Raw genomic sequence first — 26,751 nt, forward strand, 5'->3', positions numbered from 1 at the left:
CAACTTAGTTAGTTACAATAAAACTGTAGTAATAAAACTTTATAAAATAAGTTACCTCCGAATTACCCAGTGTATGACAAGTTTATCTCTATTGATTATGTAATCTATAACTTGTTTCTTTTGTCGATCCAGTTACAGGTGGTAAAACAAAGTTCATTTGGTTGTGCCATAATCAAACTGGCAGTTATGCATCATTATAGCAACAGTTATGTATGTTTCGTCTGTCGATCAACTTTTCAGAATTGATTTTTCCAAAGATGTTATGCAATCAAAAGTTAGTGATATTATTAATTCTATTTTTTTTAAAAACTACCCAAATGAGGTCTCAAAGTAGTTTACGTTTTTACAGCCTTAGCTTGTGGAACATTTGTTTTCTCAAGGATTCAGTGTGCGCTTAGAAAATTTTTAAATTCAGAAAGCTGCATTAGACGACATTCATGATCGCCTTCAAGAAATTGCCCTCTTGCTTGGTAGCTTGCATTCAACATACAATTAGTTAATTGACCTCCAAGTAGAGAAACACTTATGGCTTCTGTAGTTACCTGTTGTTAATTTTATTTCAAGGGTTATTCAACAAATTGGGTTCTCGAGGCTTAAGCTTTTGAGTACGAGAAAATTTAACACAACGGCATTAGTTAACGATATGGATGATCCCTTCCATAACAGGTATCCTATACATCCCGATCGACTATCCGCCACAGAAATTGTGATTGGCTAGAGGATACCTGTTTCATGAACTGGACCCGTATCAAGATATGACTCAATCCTATCTCTGTGAGATAAGTTATTGTCCATTCATCCAAAGAGTTAGCAATACTAGGTACTTTATTCAATAATTGAATAGCGATTCTTCGCGATGTTGTTATCTACTACAATGGCACGATGAGGAATATCTGGAATAACTATCATACAATTGAAGTAATGGACTAAAATTATGTTTGCTGGTCGTGAGATTCTTTTAATATTTTGGACTTAAAAGCGCCCAAATGAAGTCTTGAAGTTCTTTAACGTTTTACAAGCTTTGCTCATGAAAGAAATTTTCCCTCAAGAATTCTGCGTGGGATTAAAAAATCTTTTCGTTCCGAAGGGTGGCTTAAAGGACATTCATAATCACCATCAGCAAATTGCCACCTTGCTTAGTAGCTTCCATTCGACATACAGTGAGTTAATTGACAGGCAAGTAGAGAAGCACTCAAGACTCCTGACATTACCTGTTGCTAATTTCATTCTATAAATGGATTATTCTGAATCAGCAATGATAACAATAGGTAACCATTGATAGTTCATGTCGAACAGCTTGGAAAAGACAAGGGTTTGAATTTACTCAAAAGGTATGTCTCTTCCCTTTCAGAGTCAAGAACTCTCTAATTTACATACACAATGGGAATATTGCATGCAAAATATATGCTGAAATGGTCGATGATATAAATCATCCATATAGTTAGCATAATTCTGCTTCCCAATAGTTTCTTTTAATTAATCATACCATATCAAATTTACGCTACATTAGCAGAACAATCTTGTTTCGCATTATGCTTTTAGTTGACAAACATTTGCTTCCCTCGACAATAACTACATATTTCCAGTAAATGAAATCTTCTCACTATTGTAACCGCGTTCCTAGACATTATAATGTCACACCGGCGCGCGTAGCGCGTCGGCAAAGCACTAGTTATACTAAATAATCTACGAGAATTTGTGTATGCATTTTTTTGTTAATAGAGCTAGTAAAATTATGATAAGTTTTGAACACCCTACTATAAATTTCTGAAACCGTCACTAGTATTTCTACATAAGAACATGCCTTTAGGAGGGGGAGTGACTCGGCTGGTGATACCCGTGGGCTGAGCAGCAAACAAGACCCGAACACGTAGGACATGCATCCTTAAAAACAATTAAATCAAACACCAAAGCAATAGATTACTAAGCAACCAACAATCTTTTTATTACAAACAACTTCAGCCAAAAAGGTTAAGTTAAAAGCATGAGGCACAACCATCCCATAAACCAAACAATACCGATTAACCAACAATATTGAAAAGAGTTAAAATATCTAACCAAATGTTTTAATGTGGAAGCAATAAATAAATAGAAAAATCCAATTAGGATGAAACACCCTAAGGAGGTCAAACACAAGAAATCCTCGCGCGAGATACCCGCCAAAGTCCTTATCTAACTCCCTGACTTACCTGAAAAAGAAGTTGGATAAAAATTTGTCATTTGAAAGCTCAACAAATGAAAGGCATGTATTTTAATAAAGTTTTACATCAATGAGTAGAATAAATTACCGTGTTATCATAATTCGCTGAAGAGGTGGCTAGTGGCAGAAGTTCACCTAGGAAGCATTTTTTGGATACCTGAAAAGTTGCACGTACCCAGAAAAAGAAAAGGAATATGCCATGAAACTATGTATAAAACTCGATCCCATATTATCCGGGAAAAAATTATGCCACCTTTTAGAAATCATCTTTTACCCTAGAAAGTAAAGGAAATCAACAAGGGAAGAGAAATATTTTGCAGTGTCCTTGATACGAGAATTACGTAAACTGAAACTTAGATATATAACAGCTCTATACAACCATATCCCCGAGTCCAAGTAATATAGGTGGGGGTCGGAGGAGGGACTGATCGGTCCTACTTCGAGTCCAACTTGAGGAGATTTGATTCGTTGTGAATTCTTTAATTCAGAATGAAAGAGTTTTGTTTGGAAAACTTGGTATGAAACAAGTTGAACCACCTTTTTTTCGAGTTTTCACAAATAGAATCATCAAAAACAAGTTTTGAAATCCGACAAGTTCCTGAAAGACCTTCCCAAAAACTACTTTTGAAACAGAAACAATGTAGTGACATTTTGAAGATGAAACATTACCTCGGGTTACGTAATTTCTGAAGCCATTCTTTGTTCTCGTTATTCTGATCAAACTGCGATTTTCCCCACCACTCCGGGTCTGCATCAATGCATTTCAGAATTTTCGCATTATCTTTGTTGAAAGGTAATTTCAGTAAACCTGGACACTCGAATATCTCCACCACCTCCAAGGATGGCCAGTTCAACGTCTCACTGGCACAAATGCTTTCAAGTTTTCCCATGTCAAGGAGAATCATTTTCTCCAATTTCGGCAGCAGAATTCCACCAGCTCCAGATGTTGGAATTATTTCTACAATTCCATCGCACTTTTCAATTTTCAAGCACTGGATTTCACAAAGTTGTTGGATAGAGCCTGGAGGAAAAACTGTGACCAAACTTCGACAGCCGGTCAGTTCTAGAGTCGTTAATTTTGTTAGGCTTCCAGGTTGGAGTGGGCCCCTCAAAATGCTTTCCAGCATTGGTAGATTCTTTATGAACAAGTGCTCTAAGCTTGGTAGTACTACTCTGCCTGAGGTACCCACGATGGTTTCAATTGCATCACAACCTTCAATTAGACAACTTTGGATACCGTTCATGCTTTCGAGTTCTTCATCCGATAGCTGCTTGATGTTTTTGTTGTCGACTAATTCAAAAGCAGAAGCTTCGGCAAGGACCTCGAGAATCGATAAGTTTCTACCTTCAACTTCACTATACTTCACATACTTCTCAAACTCGTCAAAGTTGGGGAGTTGAGGCTGTTCCGACCTTTTGCAACCAATGTAGAACTCAAAGTTTTCAATGTCTTGGACTTTACTCCATGAACTCCGTTCAATGAAACTGAAAAGGGTCGTGGCGTCAGGAACACGGATACGGAGATTTTGATTTTGAGACCCAACAACCTCAACAACATTTACAACCTCATCGGGAAAGCGAAACTTCAGAGACTTAAACTCTTTCAACTTAGCCACTTCTTTCATGATATCCTCTTCGACATTATCAGACCAAATTTCAGGTGATTTCACATTAATGACCAATTCTTCCAATATAGAAAGCTTTGAAATGACCTCGTAGTTGAAATTTACCTCTTGGGTAGCATTTTCATTTTGAGACGCTGAAAAGGATACCCGTAGTCGCCTTAACTTGGTCAAGTTCTCAATTTGAGGCGGTATATTATTGATTCCACTCCCCGCAATATCGAGTGCTTCAAGATGTTTAAGTGCAGCTACAATGTGAGAAGGAAGCTCGGCCAAGTTTGTGCAGTCATTTAGATATAGAACTTTCAGGCCTTCCAAAACTTCAAGTGATGAAGGTAACCCCTTGATTCCTGTATGAGATACATCTAAAACTCGAAGTTCTTTCATGTTCTCAAAGAAAGTCGGCGGGATTTCCTCCAGGCTCGAATTTTTCTGTAGGAAGAGTGTGGAAAGTTTATTGCAATCGGGGGAAGCCGGTAATTCCTTCAATTTATTGTCACCAAAGGAGATTCTATTCTTCTCCTTCCAAAATTCCACTTTTGGGAGCTCTTTTAATCCTTTGCTCGTTTCCACCATGTATTTACAATCAGGAACATCTTCTGCTATATATAACGCCAAGTGTCGGATGAATTTGTGCATCGTAACTTCATTCTCAATCTTTCCTTTTTCAAGTAATGACACCTCCTTAAGGTAACTCAATACATGGTGCCCATAATTGAGCGACTCCGTTGTTATGCTATCATCACCACCAACGAGATTTTCAGCTGCCCAACACTCCAACAAATAATCTGCGTTTATCTCATGGCCTTCCGGATACAATGCACCATAAAGAAAGCATTTCTGACGTTGCTCATCATCCAAGTCATCGTAACAAAATTTCAACAAATTATATACTTCCTTAATGCCTTCGCGGTCTTTCTCAGGCCACTTCCTCCAATTATTCAATCCTTCACTCCAAGCAGTACGGTTATGTTTGAATTTGAATGTACTGGCTACTTTTTGTATCAACAGTGGAAGCCCGCTGCATTCCTTGCACACTCGCCGTGCAATTTTCTTAATTTCTGGATCTTCAAGAACTCCAGAACCTTTTAGAACATCTTGAAACATCTTCCATGCCTCATCTAGTAATAAGTAAGTCATCTTAACTATTTGTTCAACCATTGCGGATTCACAAACACGGCGCAATCTAGTCGTCAAAATTATCTTGCTGCCATTGTTGCTCTCAGGAATCCCAATTTTGGATAAGTCAAGACATTCCTTGACATCATCCAAAAGTAGCAAGAACTTCTTGCCCTGCAACTCCATTGATATTCTTTCGGCAACTTCATCCGCATTGCTAGAACCTCCTATATCTAGTTTCAGTCTTCTCGCAATGGCCTGTAGGAGATGCTCCCTGGTTAGATTTTTCTTGCTCCCCTCTGTTGATACGTCTAGCCAAATGACCATTTCAAAAGTTTCGGTAACTTTTTCATGGTAATGCAAGTATTTCAACATGGTTGTTTTCCCAATCCCCACTGTCCCGAGGATACCTATTTTCTTGGCCTTGGAACTTCCTAGCAAGTTCAGAATCTCCTCGATCTGCCTTTCACATGCCACAAAATTGTTATCTGGTCCCTCTTTGTCCACAACATGTTTGGGTAGCAAATCAACAAACATTTTATATTGGAGTTGATTGCTTTCTTCCCCAAGACTCTTTACTTTCTTGTACATCTTTTTAAAAGCTTCCCTAAAATCTATATATGTGGACGACCGGAAAAATGCCTCTTCTTTGTTTTGCTTGTCATATTCGGCTATTTTTTCCTCCACTTTCAGGCCAATCTCCACCACCGAGCAGACCCATTCCAAGTACATTTGCGATGGCGCCTTCATATTATTTCTCCGTACTTCATTATCAAAGTCCATCCTTATGCAACCTAGCTTTCGACTTGCCTCGTTTAAATCAACTATAATCTCCTCCACATTGCCGGAGAGATCATCTTTCTCCTTTTGTGGATCCCAAAACGCTTTCCTTTGATACCAAGCCTGCGCTAATGTTCCTACAGCTGACGCCAAAGCGACACCTGCTGAAGTTATAGCTACGGGGTCTGCCATCCTGAGTTACTCAGAACCTAATACCAGGTGAGTCTCCTTAGAATACAGCTATTTGATCAATCCACTTATCTCTACCATGTTAAGATCATTCAATAGAGATGAATTATGGTTCTCGTTACAGTGATATTTATATGTCTCGTGTCGAGGATAATTTCCACTTTTTGCTTAGTGAGTCTATTCAGTACCTCCGTGTTGGGGTCAATTACTACTTCCCATATAATACAGCGAAAATGATTGAGGTACCGACCGTGTGTAGGGATTTTGTACCGACCGGCCGTGCCGGTCTGTCTCCAGCCACCGGACAGACGATTCGAGCCGTCCAAAAATTCTAAAAAAAAAACCCGAGGGGGCCTGCACTGGAATTAACGGCATCCGAGGTGTGTAGGGTGCTTGATCCGAGCACCCCTTTTTCGTGTATATATGTATATACATGTATATACACGAAAAAGGAGTGTTCGGATCAAGCACTCTACACACCTCGGATGCCATTGATTCACACTTAGGCCCCCTCGGTTTTTTTTTTTTAGAATTTTTGGACGACTCTGATCGGCCGTCCGGTGGCTAGAGACAGCCCAGCACGGTCGGTCGGTACGAAATCCCTACACACCCCATCGGTACTTATAGCATTACTCATAATACAAACTAGAGGCCGGGAACTCACAAATGTGTGCAAGTTGAATTTTGCATATTTTCTTAAAACTAGAGGCCGGGAACTCACAAACGTGTGCAAGTTGAATTTTGCATATTTTCTTAAAATGTGATCAAACAATAAGAGGCCAAAAATCGATTTGCACAAGCATCGCGTGTGCCCGACCTCTAGTCACCATTAGAGCAACTAATGTGTTTTTTTCCTTATATTTGAGGAATTGGTTCTAAATGCCAAATTAAATAGGGTACTAATAGGAGGAGTACCGATACTGCACAAATGTCTTGTGAGTCTCACACAAATAATTTAAATCATTCATTAATTTTAAAATAATTTTTCGAGTACCTCTTTACAACAAATCAGCTCAATCGAATATGTGTAAGTAGTTTATCCAATCTTCCAAGTTTTCATCCAAAATTTAGTATCCTGAATTTTGAATGGAAAATTAGGAATTAGATCAACCACTTACACAAATTCAATTGAGCTAATTTTTTGCATGACCACTTGAAAAAAGATTTAAAATCAATAAACAGTTTACATTATTCGTATGGGACCCAAAAGTGGGCCCCACACGCCATTTGTTGTACTACGTAGTATCGGTACTCTCCATATCGGCAACCATAGACGATTTTGGGAATAACATTTACAGCAATGCACCTATAATGCTTTACTCCCCGTCTAGGTACGACGGTACCCAATACCCATAGACGATTTTGGGATTAACATTTATAGCAATGCACCTATAATGCTTCCATGCATCCACGAACTTATTATTCATCCTTACGATACTTTTGATTCCATTATACACACTAACGCCTAGTTCTACTCAAATCAAGAGAGATTCAAAAAAAAAAAAAACCCCTCAGAACTAACTCCACTTCTTGCCTCAAACTTTATGAAAGTAAGTTTTACTTAAATCAAGAGAGATTCAAATCTTTAATCAACTTTTAGAACTAAAAAGTAAGTTTTATTCAAATCTTTAAAAGGTTTTTTGTGCCTTCCAAATTTACATTTGCGCCATGAATGAAAGAAGCTCTAATGCTTAAGTTTGTCCATGAAAGCTTTTACTCCGGCTTGTACTCATATTTAAAACCCTTCGGCCTAATTTTTCTGACGACTTTTTTGCGCAATTTTTTTTTTTGTTGTTTTCTCTCAATTCTTACTAGATTTGAATAATTTTTACATTTTGGTTTTCCCGATGAGAGGAATCATACAAGTATACATATAGAGACCAAATTTTTTTTTAAAAACTAATCATATAAGACGACAGATAAAAATCCAAAATGTCCGTCTTTCCCAAATTTCTACTATCTTTTTGGTCTTTTTCATCATCTTTTATTAGTAACTTTTTTCAACTTCAGTATGTATTTTTATTCATTTCGTATCCCTTGCATTGAGTCGAATAAGATTATGTCAAAATTTGACACAAATTCATAGTAAGAATTTAGATAAAACAACCAAAAACACATGGCAAAGAAATAGTCAGGACTCGGAAGGCACCACGTACGTAGAAGTATGGGGAAAGGGTGAAGATGCTATGACAGATTATTCAACTTAAAGCATCAGATCAGAAGCCGTAGCTAGTAAGATCTAGGTAGACTGTTACTAACAATTACAGTAATCCATGATCAAAGCGGCAATTGGTGAGGGAACAGAAGATTAGTGCATACCTTATCAATTCAAAGCACTGAATACCAGGCCAGCTAGCCCAGATAGAAATTTTCTGACAAGTTTCTATTCGATCATCCTCATTCCACAAGTTTTTGGCGATCCTGCCTGTAGCCCACTTGGAGTTGTTATTCTTCTTTGGACAAATTTCACTTGATTGTTCATTTATCACCACATAAGAATGTCCTAAATACCCTCATCTTTCTCGAATTGAGTTTGTTGTGAGTACTGAGAAATTAGGGTGGTCTGAATAGAATTTCCAGACCGTGAAAGTGACTTCCTACCTGCCAATTTTATTCGAAAGACTTTTGCAACCAGGGTGGTCTGAATAGAATTTCCACACCGTGAAAGTGACTTCCTACCTACCAATTTTATTCAAAAGACTTTTGCAACCAATCTCCTCTACATTTTCAAAACAAAAAAACCTACTCCATTAGTCTATTTCAATACTCTTTGCCTCTCCCTTTCTCCAGTCATGGAAGAAAGCTCGCGCCTCGTCCCCCTCTCTCCAAGAAAGCATCTCCTCGACATTTTTCAAAATAAAAAAACCTCCTCCACACTGGTTCTCCTCTCCGGCCATTCGGCAGTCCAACCCGTTGGCCCATCATTTTGCAAACCGTAATTGGTCACTGCTTCAGTCTAGTTGATCGTGTATTTTATATATTAGGTACACATTTCTTGTACATTAGCGCGATATGTTATGATTTGGTTTGGCATCATTCAATTAACTTATAGGATTTAGTTTACTGATTTTTTTCCCGTAGGTAACTGTGAGAAAGGGGTGTAAAGCTCTGCAACTGTGCAAGGAGACGATAAGCAGATTAGGGCGGCTTTTCTATGCTAATCAGACAAGAGAGGATATTATCGCAGCCAATCTCAAATACCTTTTGGTAATAAAAAAAAAAAACTATTACTAGTTTTTATGCCTTCTCATTCATGAGATTCTTTCCTAGTACTATATTAGGAGATAATAAGTGAGAGTTCTGGTTAGAAATTATGTCAGTTTATGTATTTTAGTTGTTAGTTGAAATTATGGTAGTTTTTTTTGGTTATCTTCTCTGTGTTTATTTGCTCGTCTATAGTTTCAGAGCTAAGATGGGGAGATGATCAATCTACCACCGCGACACCTTCTCTCAACTTCGAGAGAGATTAACTTGGTAATCTCCCTAACTCTCTGCTCTATGTACTCTTTTATGATTCGTTCTTTGTCTACAAAGCTACCATTAGAAATTGGGCTGTTGAGAATTTGTGGTGTTTGTTGTTCTGATGTTTACAAGCAAATAATTACCTAATTAATATTGAACAGATATAAACTATATCCATAGATAAAGAATATTTCAAAAAATAGAGAGGTAGAGATGGGATTTTTGAAACCCGTTTACTCTTTGTTGGGTATTTTTTCATTTATATATGGATATTAATCTACCTTTTCACAATCTTGTTGGGTTCATTTTTACAACAAAAACTTTTTGATTAAAGAACTGACAAAGTGACAAGCATGCGCCTAGCCAAGCAATTCTACTTGATTATATTATACCTCTCTCTTAAACCTTGAAAGGTAAGACTCCAGCCCTTCATGAGGATCGTGAGGAGTCTGACAAAAGCATGACAGGTCTGCCATCGTCACCTCTGGTTCCACCCTATAGAATTGTTGGTGAAACATTTCTTCCAAATGGCCCAAGTTTGGACAGAGTTGGGCAGCAAGTTGATGACCACGTGAAGGCTGTCCTAGTCAAGGAGTTGGGGAAAACCCTCAACTTTAAAGCGCCTTCAGCTCTTGTCTCTCCACACTGGACCTGAAATCTAGCCACATGTTCCACTGTGGATTGCATGGTTTCTCCATTAAACGTCTAGAAATCTGGAACCCTATAGCCCTTAGGCATAGAATCAACTTCCACAGTGTGAGGCTTTCATTACACATGCCTTCCCAAAGGCCTAAAACTAAGTCCTAATTGCTCCTGGAGCAAGTCCAAGACTTGCTCCCTACCCAGTAACATGTTTGGTATTGGTGGTGGTTGAGGGCGCGCCTCTTGAGCATGCTGGCTCTAATTTTGAGTTGTTTCCCGTGTCTCCGGACCTTAGGTGCATGTCCAACATTTTTGCCATTTCTAGAACCGTGTCCTTCATGAAGAGGCCTTTTGTCAGGTTCGCTTTGGCCATCAACCAAAATAAACCTCTGATCTTTGTTTGTTGAAGGCGTATGTCCACCTCCAATCGAAATCCCTTGGCCTCCTTGCCCCCTGGGTGCAGGGCTACTTGATGTGGAGGTCTGGTAAAAAACTTGAGGAGGCGGCATCGCCTCCTTCAAACTTGTTTGTTCCTGCAGTTGCCAAAAACACTGAATTGTGGGAATGTTGGTTGTTGAGCGACAGGTGGTAGTCTCTCTTTAATCGTAGCAATCATGTCGTGAATTGCTAAGGTTAGAGGAGCTATGGATTGACTAAGCGACTGAGGGATGTCGTGAGATATTTCACAACCTGTCACAAACAGGTAATTCTTGACCTTGTCAGTAGTGTCCAGCAGATCTTGAGCACTAACTTGAGGAACGGCTTCCTCCTGGACTCGCACTTCATGAGCCACACACTCAGGGCTGATAGGTGGATCCTGTTGTTGTTCTTTTCTTGCCATAATAAAACCCTTAAATGATTAGGGTCTCACCGGGCATGCCAAAAATGATTCGGCTCCTTTCACGTGGAGCGATTGCAAGCGTGCTAAGGCTTGTCGTGTCCAACGTGAAGGACTAAGAGCCCCTTTTTTGACTTCTTTACTAGAGCGAAAGTGTTGCGACCTTAAGAGTTACACCATGAGCGGTTCGTAGTTTGCCACAATGAAATGGATTTAAAATTTCCTAACCGTGTAGCAAAGAAAGGATGTATGAGAGGATAAAACTAATCAAACTCCATTAAATCGGATTAAAAGAGTTGATGGTTACAAGAGAAAGTACATAAAAAATACAAGGTAGTTGTTGCAAATGGAATGTGAATTAAAGGATAGGCAAATTTTGCTGGAAAGTTTGTGATTTGGTTAAGCATTAGGCTTGATTGTGGTATTGGACCCTTTTTCCCTCTTCATTTCTTGTATTTATAGGCTTCAAGACTCTTCACTATTTTGAAGGAAACTTTCCCGCCTTCACCTCATGGCGCCATGTGTCCCATGCATCAGCTTGTTTGTGGTTTTTGGAGGTTAAGAGAAATTACTTGGTGATCATGGGCTAATGGGACAACTCCACTCCCTTATTTCGTGTTTTTAATAGGTACAATGGTCTATTTGATTAAGTCAAATGGCCTTTTTCAGGAGACAACCGCCAACCCACTCCGCATTTATGTGGAAAAATAGAAGATCGTTGGCCATTTAATTAAATTAAATGGCCTATGCACATGCATTATCCACAAATCCAATTCTCTTTTGCATGAAATATTTCCAGAATGTTCCCCCTCTTCATAAGCCATTAGGCTTCCTTAGACTTTATACAAATAACAAAGCTCAAAAGATTCAACCTCACAATCGAAGCACACTGAAATTAATTGGGCCTTAGCCATATTTACATGGCCCATTAATTTTAACCCATTAAACCTCTAAATCATGACCCGATTTAATTAAATAGCTCTCCACCGTTTGCCCACGACTTGGTGCCAAAAACGGGGTTGAGAAAATAAGAAAAATTCTCACTCAAAGTAATTTAATGGAAGAAAGTTTTTGAGAAAATCTCCATATAATTACAGTTCTCACCGAGAGTAAATTAACGGAAGAAAGTCTTCGAGAAAATCGATTGATATTCCATATATGCAATTGAGTGGAAGAAATTCTTCAAGAGAATCTCAATATTTGTTCGGTTCGGCAAGTGTACCATTGAACATATCAACCAATGTGAGTTCTTCTGGTTGATGGCCAGTTTGAGGCCCTGGGCCAGCACGGAGGAGAAGAGGAAGAAGCTGAAGGAGACCACTTCGAAGACGACATGGTGTTTGGCAGCGGCAACGCCGACATCGCAGGCGGAGGGGTTCTCGCGGCTGTGCTGGTCCGGGAAGGCGAGGGAGAGGCCCACGAAAACGGTGATGGTGAAGGAGGAGTTGAATCGAAGAGGGGAGAGAGACGCCTGGAGTGGACGTATCTGTGGTGAACCAAATCACCGTCGGAGAAGTGATCCAGCGGCCAGTCTCCGCCGTGAAGGAGCTGATCGAGAACAGCCTCGTCGGTGGCTCCACCTCCGTCATCGTCGTCGTCAAGGACGATGGCCCCAAACTCGTCCCAGTCTCCGACAACGGCCACGACATTCGTGTACGGCCACGGCAGCCTCAACTCGTCCAGAACGAAAGTGGTATGGGCTGGTTTGGTGAGAAATGGGAAAGAGTCATTCTACCACCACACTGATTTACACACTCATCTATACACCCATGCTCACAACAAGAGTGGAGCCCGCACACACTACACACCCAGTGTGTGTGGGCCCACTCTTGTTGTGTGAGTGTGGATATGTGAATGGGTGTGATGTTAAAATTATTGTTAGTACGGAAAATCGGTGATGGGGATGGAGTATGTCATAGGAGAGAGAGAGAGGAGGGTTCAATTGGTTCATTTGGGGTACAAAAGTCATAACGTACATAACCGAATCTATACAGGTTCGGAAAAATATTTAAGGTTGGAATCAAACCAAACCTAAAAAAGAGAACCGGCCTCTAATTTTTTAATAATTAATAGCTATCATACATATAATATTGTGATCCAATTCACCGAGACTATTGACTCTAAAGAGGATCTCACTTTCTGATAAATCAAAGCCAACAACATTATAATTATATATATATATATATATATATATATATATATATATAAATAATCTTTGAATTAAGAATATAAGTATTTATAATAACCATTAGGTTCTAATTGTCTTATAAAGTCAGTTCAAAAACAATTACCTCAATACGGTCTCGTTGAATGCACACAAAATGTACAAGCACGATGAGTAGTCAAGATAAACCTACTAAAACATTGTACTATAGTCCTACCGATGGTGTGTCCAGTTCCATCTAAGACTGTGAACTATATCTTATATTTTATAAGAATCGATGATCCAATCTTCTGTATGTAAGCTGAACTCTACACACTGAGTCATCTACTTTGTAAAATAAAATACACACATGCATAATATACAATAATATCATGCAAATATTGCCCATAAAAGATTCTCATCAGATAAGGATTAAACTGATTAATAAATAACAATCAAATATTAATCAATTACACAAAAGTATGACTTTTAGTATAATTTTCTAACACAAAATTCGCTAGATTTGTTAGACATGCACACACGGGCCATATAGACGATCAATTACCATATTTGCGGCAACACTCCATACCTTCCGAATTGCATGTTTTCACACCCATTAGTCTCTGGGGGCCGGAAAATACCATAAAACACTAAAACGTGTCAAGTAACAATGTAAACGGACCAAAAAGGTATAAATTAAAAGGATAAAATGGGTATTTTTCAGCACCTATCACCCACCTTCCATTCCAACATTAACCCGAAAATTCTATTTAGTATTTTTACCTCTTTCAGTTTCTTGCACTTCATCAAAAGAATAAAAACCCGACAATAATATTATCAAACCCAAGAAACTCTTAATCAAAACCCAAGTCCATAAATAGGTAACCCAATGAGCCCCACTGTTGGTGCAAAATTCGTCGAAATTGATGAAAGAGGATAAACAGAGATGCTTCAAGTCACGTTACTATGTCGTTGTCCTTAAGACGATATTCGCCCCCACCAATTCGAGAGAATGTGGTGTGCACCAGGTTAAAGCGAAACCGCCTTCAAGATAAAATGAAGCCCAGTCCCAAACTATTGTCTAACTGCGTTATGCACTAACGAAAAGAGACCCGAATACCTTCGGATTTTGCAAGCCCATCAAGAATAAATGTAGGAGATAATTCTAGAGAGAAACAACAATCAAAATGGTTTTGATTATCTCTATCTCAAATTGGTAGAACCCTTTCCTTTTATAGGCATAGATCGTGACGTTGACCAAAGATTACACCTTTTTGATTACCCCAATAGTCACACATTTTGGCCTGGGCATATTTATTCATTTAATAGACACACCTTTTGTACTTAATTCTAATGTTCACGTCTATTCATTTAACCTGAATAGACATTCCTCTTGAATTAAAACCATGCACCAATAATTACATTTAATATCTATTAAATATTTTGGAAATGTTTCAAACAGCCACGACTAAATCTTCTGCTGTTTCGGCTTGGCCAATTTCATAATGATCACTATAGGATTTAGTTGAATTTCCTTGAATGCACTTGACTCCTTAATTTAGCTCCCTGTCATATAATTGCTCCGCAAGTCTTGAAAGGAGGAAAACGAGTATCATACTCGACGTAATACTCTAAATGGGCGTAACAAACGAGTATTAGAAGCTATGACGTATTATAATAGGGTAGTGATTTTATCAAGAGCAGAGGTTAAGACATACCGATACTCTGGACTATCAAGGAAGCATGGTAATGTGCACATAAATTGATTTGGGTCTCTAGGCCGCCCCTCTTTGATGTCATTTGGCTTTGATTTGGGGGTATGGTTCTACAACAAAACGTCCATGTAGCTCATCGGTTCTTAGAAATTCAGGGGGGCCACTGTTTCAGTGGTGCAGCCACTTTGTGCATATATTGCCAAATGTTAGATCTGTCTCCAATCACTCCCTGCCCATACCCCCAATGATTGGGGACTAGATGGGTTCTATTATGTTGTTGTTGTTGTAGAGACCAAACCTTGGAAAACTACTCACCCATATCTATTGAGATAGGAGCAAGTGAAAATCTACTTAACATAATGAAATAACAAGATTTGAAATAAACTAGAGATTAAGATAGATCGGGAGTAAAGCAACAACTTTAATTACAGCGACAATATCAAAAACTAACAAATAAAGGCAGAAATTAAAATATTCAAAGCTGAAAATGAAGAACACTCAAGAACAATGCAAAAAGATTCAAAATCTATTCTAGATCTAAAAGTTGTACTACTCAACCTATTCTACTGCAATACCATCTGATGATATAATATGCCCTAAGACAATCCCTTGAGTGACCATGAAGTGAAACTTTTTTCAATTCAGAACCAAATTCTTCTCTTCACATTTTTTTAAAACTTTCTCCAAATTGGCCAAGCATGAATCGAACGAATCGCCAAAAACAAAGAAATCATCCATGAAAACCTCTACTATCTTCTTGACCATATCACTAAAAATCCCCATCACGCATCGTAAAAAAGTCCCCGGAGCATTGCACAACCCGAACGGCATACGACGATAAGCGAACGTTCCGAAGGGGCAAGTGAATGTCGTTTTCTCTTGATCCTCTAGAGCAACTTCAATTTGATTGTAACCGGAATAACCATCTAAGAAACAATAGAATGCATGGCCGGCTATCCTCTCCAAGATCTGATCAATAAATGGTAAGGGAAAGTGATCATTTCTGGTACTTACGTTGAGCTTTCGATAATCAATACAAACTCTCCATCCAGTCTGAACACGAGTAGGCACGAGCTCATTTTCCTCATTTCGCACAACTGTAACTCCGGATTTCTTTGGTACAACTTGAATCGGGCTCACCCATTTACTATCGGCGATAGGATAAATGATTTTCACATCCAAAAGTTTCAAAACTTCAGCACGTACTACATCCTTTATAATAGGGTTCAAGCGGCGTTGGGGTTGGCGAGACGGTTTGACATTATCCTCCAAAGCAATATGGTGAGAGCAAATAGTAGCATCAATCCCCTTGATATCTGCGATGGTCCATCCTATAGCCTTCATGTGCCTCCTTAGTGAACTGAGCAACTCCATCTCTTGGAGATTCCCAAGAGAAGAGGAAATAACCACAGGATAAGTCTCGTTGTCTCCAAGGAAAGCATACTTCAAAGTATCAGGTAGGGGCTTCAACTCCAACTTCGGTGGTTCAAAACTAGATGGGAGAACCTTCTTCTCGATTGGTGGTAGCTCCTCAAACTCTTCAAACTTTGGAGTCCAAGAATTTATAGCACAAGCTTCATCTTCCTCACCAAGCAATGAACACAAATAACTCACTTCAGAAGACTCGAGAAATTCGACCTCCTCGACTGTAAGAGTAACTTCCAAAGGATCACTGTAAAGCAACTCATCCACGTGTTCTTCTATAAGAGTATCGATAAGGCTCACTTCATTCACGTTCTCGTCATCTCCCATTTGACTACCCACATTAAAGACATTGACCTCCATCTTCATGTTACCAAAGGTCATATTGAGAAGTCCATTTCGACAGTTGATAACTGCATCCACCGTGACTAAGAAGGGTCTTTCAAGAATTACCGGAGTAGAGGCAGCAGAAGAGTCGGTCGGATTTGTATCGAGAATCACAAAATTCACCGGATAGACAAACTGATCAACTTGGACTAGAACATCTTCCGCTACTCCCCTTGGTACACGAACACTTCGATCGGCTAATTGGAGTGTGACACGAGTAGGCTTCATCTCCCCCAACCCAAGTTCTTGATAAACAGAGTATGGAAGTAGATTAACGCTAGCACCAAGATCTAGTAAAGCTTGTTCGATATGCTTCCCTCCAATTGTGACAGCGATAGTAGGGCTCCTCGGATCCTTGTACTTAGGCGCGATATTCGTTTGAATGATAGAACTCACTAGGTCAGTAAGGAATATCTTCTTTTAAACATTAAGCTTGCGCTTCCGAGTACACAAATCCTTAAGAAACTTGGTATATGAGAGAATTTGCTTGACTGCATCCAGGAGAGGAATGTTGATCTTCACCTGATTAAATAATTCATGCAACTCCGCATTGTAGTTTGGTTTCGCCAAAGCCAGCAAACGATTAGGATACGGAGCCGGTGTTGGAACAACTTGTGGTTCCAATACACTTTCCTTGTTCTTGCCTTTATCCTTTTCTTCTTCTTCAAGAGTCTCCTTGCTTGTTTCCTTGGGAGATTCCTCAAGGATTGGAATTGATCGTTCGATAGGAGAAGGTAACAAGGTAGGTTCCGGAGGCATCACCACTTGGTTATCTACCGTTTTGCCACTTCGAAGAGAAATAATAGCTTTTGCTTGCTCGGGGAAAGTCACCGAAGAGCTAGCAAAGTGAAGACCTTGAGAAGACGGATTAGAATTTGGTTGCGGATTAGGTTGAGGTTGAGTAGGAAACTTCCCCTTCTCTTGTTGTAACAAACCCACCGTAGTTGTCAACTTGCCCAACTGATTTCTGATATCATTCATCATTTGAGTTTGTTGCTCATTGATGGCAGTTTGACCTTGCAAGAGAGCACTGAATTGATCTTCCCAAGAACGCTTTGGTGGTTGTTGGTGGAATTGGGCAGGTTGTTGTTGAAATTGGTTTGCATGTGGGAACGGAGCAGAAGGAGCAAAACCAGGCGGACCTTGAGCTTGAGTGAAACGGAAAGCATTCTGAGGTTGCTTCCAAGGTAATTGAGGAGCGGGGGGTGGAACTTTAGAAGAATTCCCCTCATTAGATTGATTCCAACGGAAAGCTGGATGTTACCTTGTCCCCGGATTATAAGATTGAGAATAAGGGTCAAAACGTTGCACTGCATGTACTTCTTCTAGAGCAATCCCATTAATCACGTTCTTAAGAGCAGGAATGTTGGGGCACGCTTCGGTAGAATGGCCCACAATCTCACAAATAACACATACTTCCTCCAATTGGCGCACTGCTTTCACTTCTTGAGATTGAGCACTCTTTAATTCCAACTTATCAAGTTTCCAAGTAATCTCCTCCAATCGAGTTTCAAAAGCTGCATGTTCCGCAATAGAGAATTTTCCTGAACCTGTAGGACCTTGATTGTACATTACTCTATCTCCTGGATCTGCAAACTGCAAAGACTGGGTCTTCTCAACTAGTGACTCATAGTAATCCCAAGCATCCTCCGGTGTCTTCCCCATAAAATCACCTCCACCCATAGTATCCAGAAGCTGTTTACTCTCTTGAGAACACCCTGTGTAGAAATAGTTGACTCTGAGATACAATGGAAGGTTGTGATGAGGAACCGACATAAGCAAGTCCTTGTATCGCTCCCAATACTTATGGTAAGTCTCTCAATCCCTTTGCTTGAAACATTGAATCTAATCGATAAGTAACTTCGTCCTGCTTACTGGAAAGAATTTAGTGGTGAAAGCATCCTGAACTTCTCCCCAGTTACGCAAAGATTGAGGCTTCAAAGAATTGAACCATTGTTTCGCCTTATCTTTGAGAGTAAATGGGAACAACTTCAGGCGGGCTTGATCAAGTTGCCCCGGAACTGTAACAAAAGAGTGTAGAATATTCTCGAACTCCAGGATATGCAAATAAGGATCCTCCAATTCTCGCCCCCGAAATTCTGGAATTATCCAAAGATACTCAGCCTTGAATTCAAATGCATTTCCAGCGGTCGGAGTCAGAATAACGATAGGAGATACTTGAGGAGCCCGTTCTGGATTCAGATAATCACGTAGAGTACGAACTGGAACTTCTTCGGCCATTGGGCCTTTGCGATTGCGATTTAATTTGCGAGGCGGAGAGTGGGCAGGATACGCCCTGGCAATGCTACGGATTCTTGGCGGTGAAGAAGAACGATGAAGCCGATTGGAAATTGGGCTTCGATAAACAGGCATAAACTAACACAAATACTAACTAACTACCAACAAACTACCAGACTGGAGGGGCTATGCCGCCACCTCAACTCAACAAACAGAATATGCGAGGGGTTATGCCACCACCTCGGCTAAGCAATGCAATCAAATTTAAACTAACTAACTAAATTAACTAACTACACTAACTAAAAACAAACTCGATATTTAGCCTGGCTTCGTTACACCTCAAGTTTAGTATAACCAAGTTAGAGGTATCCACCAAACTAAATACGAACTACTAACATATAAACTACTAAACTACTACTAGACGAAAGTGGGATACTTACAATGGTTTGTCGAACCTCCAAGAAAGCCATAATAAAAAATCCCCTGCAACGGCGCCAAAAATGCTTCGTTCGCTCCGATATATGGAATAACGCCCCAAGCGTAGGGCTTAATATGTCAGTTGAAGCATGATAATCCAGAAGACCGGGATCGTACCCAATGGAATAATTAATACGGTTTTGCTGGATTTGTAGATTCAAGCAAGGGCTTTCGGCTTTTAGATAGCCAACTTGGTTTTACGTACGTAGTGGAAATGAAAAGGGCTAAATTGAAAAGCAAATAAACTAAGATAAAAGGCAGGTTAGGTCTAGGAATTACTAACACTCACGACTCAAATTAAACTGCATTTCTCACCCGATTACACGGTTCAGGATACACAGTTAAGGTTCCCAAACCGAAAAATAGAATGGTTCGATTACCAAGCTAGCTCTAGAATTTATTTAGCAAATGTCTCGTGCGTCAGAGCTCCAAGTATCCTGTGTGGTATGTAGGCGATGCTCCTACCTACACATGATCAAGGAGATTAACACCTTAGCGATTTAACAAATAAACCCGAACTCCACATCGATTCTCAAACCAAAGGTTTAAACTTTATGGTGAAAAACGCAATTCTACTTGAGCCATGAGGTGCTAATCACCCCATGACCTAACCTTGAAAAACTACTCACCCATATCTATTGAGATAGGAGCAAGCAAAAATCTACTTAACATAATTGAATTAACAACACTAGAAGAAAATTGGATTAAACGATAGATCGAAAGGTTTACTACAACTTTAATGAAAGCGACAATATCAAAAACTAACTAATTAAGATAGAAAATAAAGATTTAAAAGTTGAAAATTGAAGAACATTCAAGAACAAAAACAAATCTAGATCTAGATCTAAAATTATGTAAGCAAATCTAAATCTACTACTTTGTACAAAAATGACACAAGCTTTTATACTCCGGGGCTCCACGCGCAGTATATTCTGCGAGATGCTCTGAGGGTTTGCCCCTAGGGCCCTCGGTACCGATGGCCATAGCCTTACGCTACTGAGATAGGGGCTCGGTACCGATTGAAGGTATTTCTTTCAATCGATGCCGACGTGGTTAGGGGCTGGCGCTTGAGCAGCTCGGTACCGATTGAAGGTATCTTGCTCCATCGATGCCGACGTGATATCTGCCAGAACTTGGCCTTCTTTCTGCCTTGGCCACAATCTTTTCTAGCCGTCGGGTCATCCTTGCCCAGGCTTTTGACATTTCTTAGCCTTTAAAGCTCCCTTATTTGGAGGTTTCTCTGCAAAGCAAAACCAGCCCACTCTCCAAGCAAACAACATTAAAAACGACTAATTAACAATTAGATTGAACTAGAACTAGACACTAGCGCACCGTACACTACATTTTCGGGTGCTTATCAAGAGGTAAAGTCAAATCCAGATATAGAACCCACAAAGGTTGGGACAGAGGCAGCCTAACACTCCTTTTTTTGATAAATGCACTCCGTTTTTTATCCTTTAGTGAAATTTGTATGTGTACCTTTTTCACTAAAAGATAAGACGTGGGGTGTATTTATCAAAATAGAGTGTGAAAGTCATTTCCCTTATAATATTTTTGACAAATGACAGTCACAATCATTGTTTAGTCTCGAGTACCTTTTTGATCATCTATGTCGCTCACAATGGCAGTGTTAACATCATTTGCATTAGTACTTCTTGACAGTCAAAATTAGACTCAAAATGTTTGCACAAGGAAAACAAACAAAGTCGACTCAAATGCATTATAACTTGTACTTTTATTTACTCAACTGATTAGTGTGATGATAATCATTTCAATTTCCATTCACATTAAGTTCATGCGAATTGCAGTTTAAAGCTTAGCTGTGATGGAGGGTGATGAGAAAGGCAGTTTATCTGCAAAAAATGAGTCATGTACTGGAGCTCGTCAAGCAACATTAGAGCCTCTGAAGTCAAATCCAGAGCTGTCCAAAGGAAAGGCCCCCGTATCTTCTCATCCAAGTGAAAAGGGTATCTCATCTTACCAGGTATCACCAAGACTATTTCGTGCTCAACAAGATGCAGCATCAGACATGATACAAAAAGCTGAGGTTTTGCTAAGGAAGAAGGACTTGCTCCATCTTGTCTTATCATACAATAACATAGATTCTACTAAATATTATGGGGACCTTATTAGTCTTCAAAAAAACTATTTCTCCAAAATGAACCCACTTGTCAGAGAATTGCAGGCTTTGGAATCAAAATCCTTTGAGGAATTAGATAGGTTGATGAAAGAGATTGAACACAATCTTCAGGCAACTGAAATAATATTGGCCAAGTATGATTTTGATCTAGTACCTCGAGGATATTTTACACGTTCACATGAGAGGCGGAGGTGGTTTGGGCTAACTCAAAAAACCAGTGCTGCATGTGAAGCCCCAGACGGCATGTTGACTTTGGCCATCAATTCTGCTATTAGGCAGGTTTCGGCGTATGTTGAGGCGGAAAGTTTTAAAAAAATCGGGATTTCAGGGAGGGGAGGGAAGAAAGTAGCCAGAGCAGTCATGGCTATAGCAAGGATGAGACAGAATTGCAGTGTTGTCCTCCACATCTCTGTCTCTGGACATGACCGCGGCAAAGAGGTAAGGCAAAAAATCGCGGAGCAGATTCATGTACTCCAACAAAGTGATCACAACTTCAGTTTAACACTAGATCAGTTACTACCTTACAACTTCTTCCTGCTTGTGGACTGCGTCGATGGACAGATGGATCTACATGACTTAAGACTCCCTGATCATGGAGTCATAGTACTTACAACTCGATCACAAGAAGTTTATAAGATCATGGATGTGGATCTGGAGGTCAGAATGGAGGGCCATCTGCTACCGTGGGACCTATTTTGTGAGAATGCGGGGCGATCACTTGTTGATTCTTCTTCAGCTCTCCAACAAATGGCCATCCAATTAGTAAAAGAGTGCCATTGCCACCTACTTGCCGTCGTTCTTCTTGCTAGAGCCTTGAAGGATGTGACTGATATCAGTGTTTGGCAACTTGCACTCCAGAAATTATCATCACACTCATCTACGATGGAAGAAGGATCAACCCTAGTCATGAAACATGTGTTGGAACTCGTCTGGGATCAGAAGGATCTAACAACAAAATATTGCGTTCAGTACTGCACGAGTAGATGGAAACAAAGAAAGGTTTCAGATTCACCAGTATCAGAATGGATCTCAAGTTACTTAGTCGAAACAGTAGCAGAAGGGAGTGGCATTTTTGAGGATCTTATCAGTTCCTTCTTGCTAGAGTATGCTAGCGGCCGTGTTTTTATGCGGAAAGAAACTAAAGTTGTGCTGAATGAGTATTTCACATCCTATCTGCCTAGTCTTTCCGTAAGGCGAGGGGGGTTTGGATTGACCAAGACACCAACCATTGAAAAGTATACCAAGGAGATTGAGTTGCATGACAATGAATTATCTGAGCTACCAGAGAACCCTAAGGGGCCGGCTCTCAGAAAACTATGGTTACAAAACAACTACAATCTGGTAGAAGTACCTGAACTGTTCTTTGAAGACATGCCTCTCCTAGTCTATTTAGATCTATCCCATACCAGCATTAAGTCATTGCCTCCTTCTATTTCCAGATTGGTTTCACTTCAGACGTTCTATTTGAGAGGTTGTGAACTTCTCAATGAGCTACCACCCCATATTGGAGCACTTCGAAAACTTGAGGTTTTTGATCTTGAAGGAACTGAAATTGTGTATTTGCCCAAGGAAATCGGTTATTTAATCAGTTTGAGACAATTTAAGGTATCTCTTTGTGGACAATCAGATTACTACGGAAAAACAAAGAAGACAGGCATTGCAATCCCAGCAGAGGTGTTATCAATATTCTCTCAATTGGAAGAACTAAGCATTGATGTGAGTCCCGATGGTGAATGGTGGGATGATGACATAAATCCATCTAGTGAATGGTGGGATGCTGATTTGAAGGCAATACTAAATGCACTGGGTAGTTCAAACAAGCTGAGAATCCTCAAGTTATATCTTCCATCGGTTGAATTTTTGCAGCAACTTACATTTGAGAGCAAAAAACTCGCATTTCCAAATTCATATAATTTTAGATTAATTGTTGGTCGTTATCAACAGCGCATCATTTATCGTCTGCCAAATGGAGTTGAGAAGAGATTCAGAATATGGGAGGAGGAATATAAGAAATGCCTTCAATACATAAATGGTGAAGGCATGCGTAGTGGTATTACTGTGGCACTCAATTATACTTCTATGCTTTTCCTGGACCGGCATTGGACTGTCAAGGTCTTGTCTGAATTTGGGCATGAAAATTTGCTTTACCTTGAATGTTGCTTTCTTGTGGAATGTAATGAACTTCAAACCATAGTTGATGGAAACTATAAATCTCAGTCCGGTGGTTACACGGGACCTATATTTCCTCGGCTACACCACTTGAGTATTCACTACATGAAGAACTTAGAGAGCATTTGGCGAGGCTCAAAACCTAATTATTCGCTATTCAATCTAAGGTCCTTGACCTTGCACACTTGCCCCAATTTGACCACCATTTTCACGCCAGATATGCTTGTTAACCTCTTTTGGTTGCAAGAGCTTATAGTGGAAGACTGCCCCAAAATTCACAGTATAGTGACTCAAGAAGATGCCAACGTGCAATCTGGTCATTTTTTGGAACGCTTGAGGAAGATAGCACTCCTTGACCTACCTCATTTGGTTACCATTTCAGGCCCTCTATGCCTTGGTGAGAAAGTGGGCAGTCTTTTCATTTATAATTGCCCAATGCTCGAAAGTTTGTATACCACGGAAAGATTTCCTGAATACTGCAAGATCGTAGGAGAGAAAGAATGGTGGGACTCATTAAGGTGGCATAATTCTGAATGGAGCAGAATGACTCAGCCAGCTTTTGAGGAACTTAGAACAGATGAAGATTTCATGGATCAATTGGCAAAAGACGTATACTCACCGATGGACTATGATAAGCCACGTAATCTTATCTTTTCACCCACTTGAGAGATATCTTGGATCTCTACTTGTCTTCTCATTCTCAAACATATTGCATTCTGATCACTCTTAGAGATCTGAATACGCATATTACACGTTCACGCATAATTTCTCATTCATGAATTCCTCTATGGACGATTAAGCTAGGCAACTGAATACGCATATTACACGTTCACACATAATTTATCATCCATGAATTCCTCTATGGACGATTAAGCTAGGCAACTGAATACACATATTACACGTTTACACATAATTTCTCATTCATGAATTCCTCTATGGACGATTAAGCTAGACAACTAGTCCGACCCAACCCTGATCCGATCAGGGCGTGCTACCTTTCCAATTTTTTGGGTGCGGGGTTGGATTGGGCAGAAAATTAAAGAACTCGATCGAGGTGGAGTAGGGTTTGGGATGATAATATCCTGACCCGATAAGCGCTCCGAAGATTTTTTTTGTTTAAAATTAAATTTCTACCCTTGTAATTTTATTTTTATTACCAAAATACTACCTCATATATTAACTATTTTGCCAATTTTAATTTTAGGTTAAATAATTTGACACCATTCGGGCCGTGTGGTATTCTTAAAATTCAGTAATGTTTTCTAAAAAACTTTGTACTTATATAAGCTTGCCGGCTCAACATCCTTTTGAACTATGAAGCACCCGACCAACTTCAAGAGTTCTTTGAAAAAATAATGCTATTTTTCCTTAAAAAAAATTATACTGTAATACTATATTACTTTTTAAAACGGATTGGGATGCCCAAGATTGCATTCAGTTATAATTATAAGTGACCATATCTTAGTACTAAACTTGAATAGGTTAATTGACACCATACATAATAAACTTGTAGGTAGTTTTCTTACAATTGGTATTGGTAACATTAATATCACCTTTAGTTAAACCCGTTCGGCTAAATAAGCTAACTGGCTTATTTTTTTTGTCCTTATTCAAATTCTTTTCGTATTTGTTAGTTTTTCGTCAATTTTTTGGAGATTATTGCATCGTCATGACAAGAGGAATCTAAAAAATAAAAAATTACGATCGAAACCTAATTTTTTTGAATAAAGACAAAAATAAGCCAATAAGTCAATTTTTTCATCTTTATTCAAAAAAAATTGGATTTCGATCATAATTTTTTACTTTTTAGATTCCTCTCGTCATGACGATGCAATAATCCCCAAAAAAAATTGACGAAAAACTAATAAATACAAAAAAAAAATTGAATAAGGACAAAAAAATAAGCTAGTTGGCTTATTTAGCCGAACGGGTATTGTTTTTACTTAACGTTCGCCCACTCTACTTTGAATCTCTGCGTCCCTCCCTGCAACGATGTACTTGATATCCGCAGCATAATTGTCCCTCTAATCAGATTTTATTTTCACTAGGCTAATTAACTATTCCAAACTGTTTACTGATACATCTAGGTTCACCATGAATCAGAAAGATGGCACACGACTGATGTATCTTCTGAGATTACTTTTTCTTTCTTTCTTTGCTAAATACTATTACGATACCCCAAGAGGTTGTTGGCCCAACGGCATCAGATGTGCACTTAGGTGTCAAGAGGAAGGATGTCAAGAGTTCAACTCCAATTCCAATGCGTTAAATCTAATTATTCTGACAATACTTACTTTTGCTGATCAAAAAATATAACTTCCTAACTCCAATGCATAATTTGCTATTTTTCCCATTTGTGCGACAGGTTCTAGCTGGGAAATCTTTTCAAGATCTTAAGCCGAGGAACTGTTGCTGCTGGCCTATTGCTGAATACTATATCAGTAAATCTTCAAGCAGAAATCGCCATTATTAATTAAGTTTTGGACTAGTTGCTGTTTTCCAAAGTGTCTTTGCACTCATTGGGATGTAATAATGCTTTTAAACTTTATCTGCTGTACTTAAAAACTGATATCAGACATAGCACCCTTGTCATTGGGTCCTTGTGGATGTGTCTGTGGTGATTATTATGTTGAGTGCTGTTTGTGTTCTTATTGTTGACTTCTGGTTCTCTTACCATTTTCAATTCTATGTTCTGTTTAATTTACTTCCGAGAGTAAGAGAACTCCCTCCGTCCCTTTTTAAGTGTTCACTGTGGTTCTGCATGCTGTTTTCAATTGCCTATATCTCTCAATGTATATTACTAAAAATATGCAATATGGATCCTATTTGATAAATCTCGATTATTTTTATAAGACAATGATTTTAAAAACATAAAACATAATATAGGTCGAGAGATATAAACTATTGAAAATGGCACGCAGAACTGTAGTGGACACTTAAAAAGTGACAGAGAGAGTACTATTCTAATGCTTCTCACACAAGTTTGTAAGTGGCGCTTCATGATATGAGAAATAGACGCAGAGATTATTGGAGGCCATAGTGGACAATGAACGAATATTGCAGTCGTTTCTGTCGTCTCTTGATGCGGGAGATTCGATATCCTCGATCTGGCCATGGTCGATTTATGGAATTTATCATAATGGACGTTTTAATGGGCCTAAATTGCGCGCCCTGCGTACGGGAGAGCCTGTCTAGTTCTTCTATCGAG

At 39.3% G+C, this 26,751-nt stretch overlaps 2 protein-coding genes and 1 non-coding gene across 3 annotated transcripts; 2 read left to right on the plus strand and 1 right to left on the minus strand.

Moving 5' to 3' along the window:
• Positions 1–2,283: 2,283 nt before the first annotated feature.
• LOC131306371 (probable disease resistance protein At1g61300) lies at positions 2,284–8,417 on the minus strand. The gene is made up of 3 exons (XM_058332572.1): positions 8,230–8,417; positions 2,870–5,914; positions 2,284–2,357 (listed from the first exon to the last, which is right to left on the minus strand). Exons 2-3 carry the CDS (start codon positions 5,911–5,913, stop codon positions 2,336–2,338), a joined length of 3,066 nt encoding a protein of 1,021 aa, XP_058188555.1. The 5' UTR covers position 5,914; positions 8,230–8,417; the 3' UTR covers positions 2,284–2,335.
• A 250-nt stretch (positions 8,418–8,667) lies between these two features.
• Positions 8,668–26,244, plus strand: LOC131306369 (probable disease resistance protein At5g63020). Its single transcript, XM_058332569.1, has 5 exons — positions 8,668–8,894; positions 8,992–9,117; positions 9,310–9,384; positions 21,043–24,183; positions 25,909–26,244. The coding sequence occupies exons 4-5, from the start codon at positions 21,060–21,062 to the stop codon at positions 25,938–25,940; spliced, it is 3,156 nt and encodes a 1,051-aa protein (XP_058188552.1). The 5' UTR covers positions 8,668–8,894; positions 8,992–9,117; positions 9,310–9,384; positions 21,043–21,059; the 3' UTR covers positions 25,941–26,244.
• On the plus strand, positions 14,726–14,833 carry LOC131309071 (small nucleolar RNA snoR100). Its single transcript, XR_009194745.1, has one exon. It is a non-coding gene; the product is annotated as a small nucleolar RNA snoR100 (small nucleolar RNA).
• Positions 26,245–26,751: the final 507 nt, after the last annotated feature.

Source organism: Rhododendron vialii, chromosome 11a, assembly GCF_030253575.1.
Source record: "Rhododendron vialii isolate Sample 1 chromosome 11a, ASM3025357v1".
Taxonomy (NCBI): domain Eukaryota; kingdom Viridiplantae; phylum Streptophyta; class Magnoliopsida; order Ericales; family Ericaceae; genus Rhododendron; species Rhododendron vialii.

Excerpts from the sequence above, each read along its gene's own strand:
- LOC131306371 (XM_058332572.1), bottom strand. The coding sequence starts at position 5,913 with ATGGCAGACCCCGTAGCTATAACTTCAGCAGGTGTCGCTTTGGCGTCA. Across the intron at positions 2,358-2,869 it reads CAGAAATTACGTAACCCGAG|GTATCCAAAAAATGCTTCCT; the intron begins GTAATGTTTCAT and ends GCAACTTTTCAG.
- LOC131306369 (XM_058332569.1), top strand. The coding sequence starts at position 21,060 with ATGGAGGGTGATGAGAAAGGCAGTTTATCTGCAAAAAATGAGTCATGT. Across the intron at positions 24,184-25,908 it reads GATGGACTATGATAAGCCAC|GTTCTAGCTGGGAAATCTTT; the intron begins GTAATCTTATCT and ends TTTGTGCGACAG.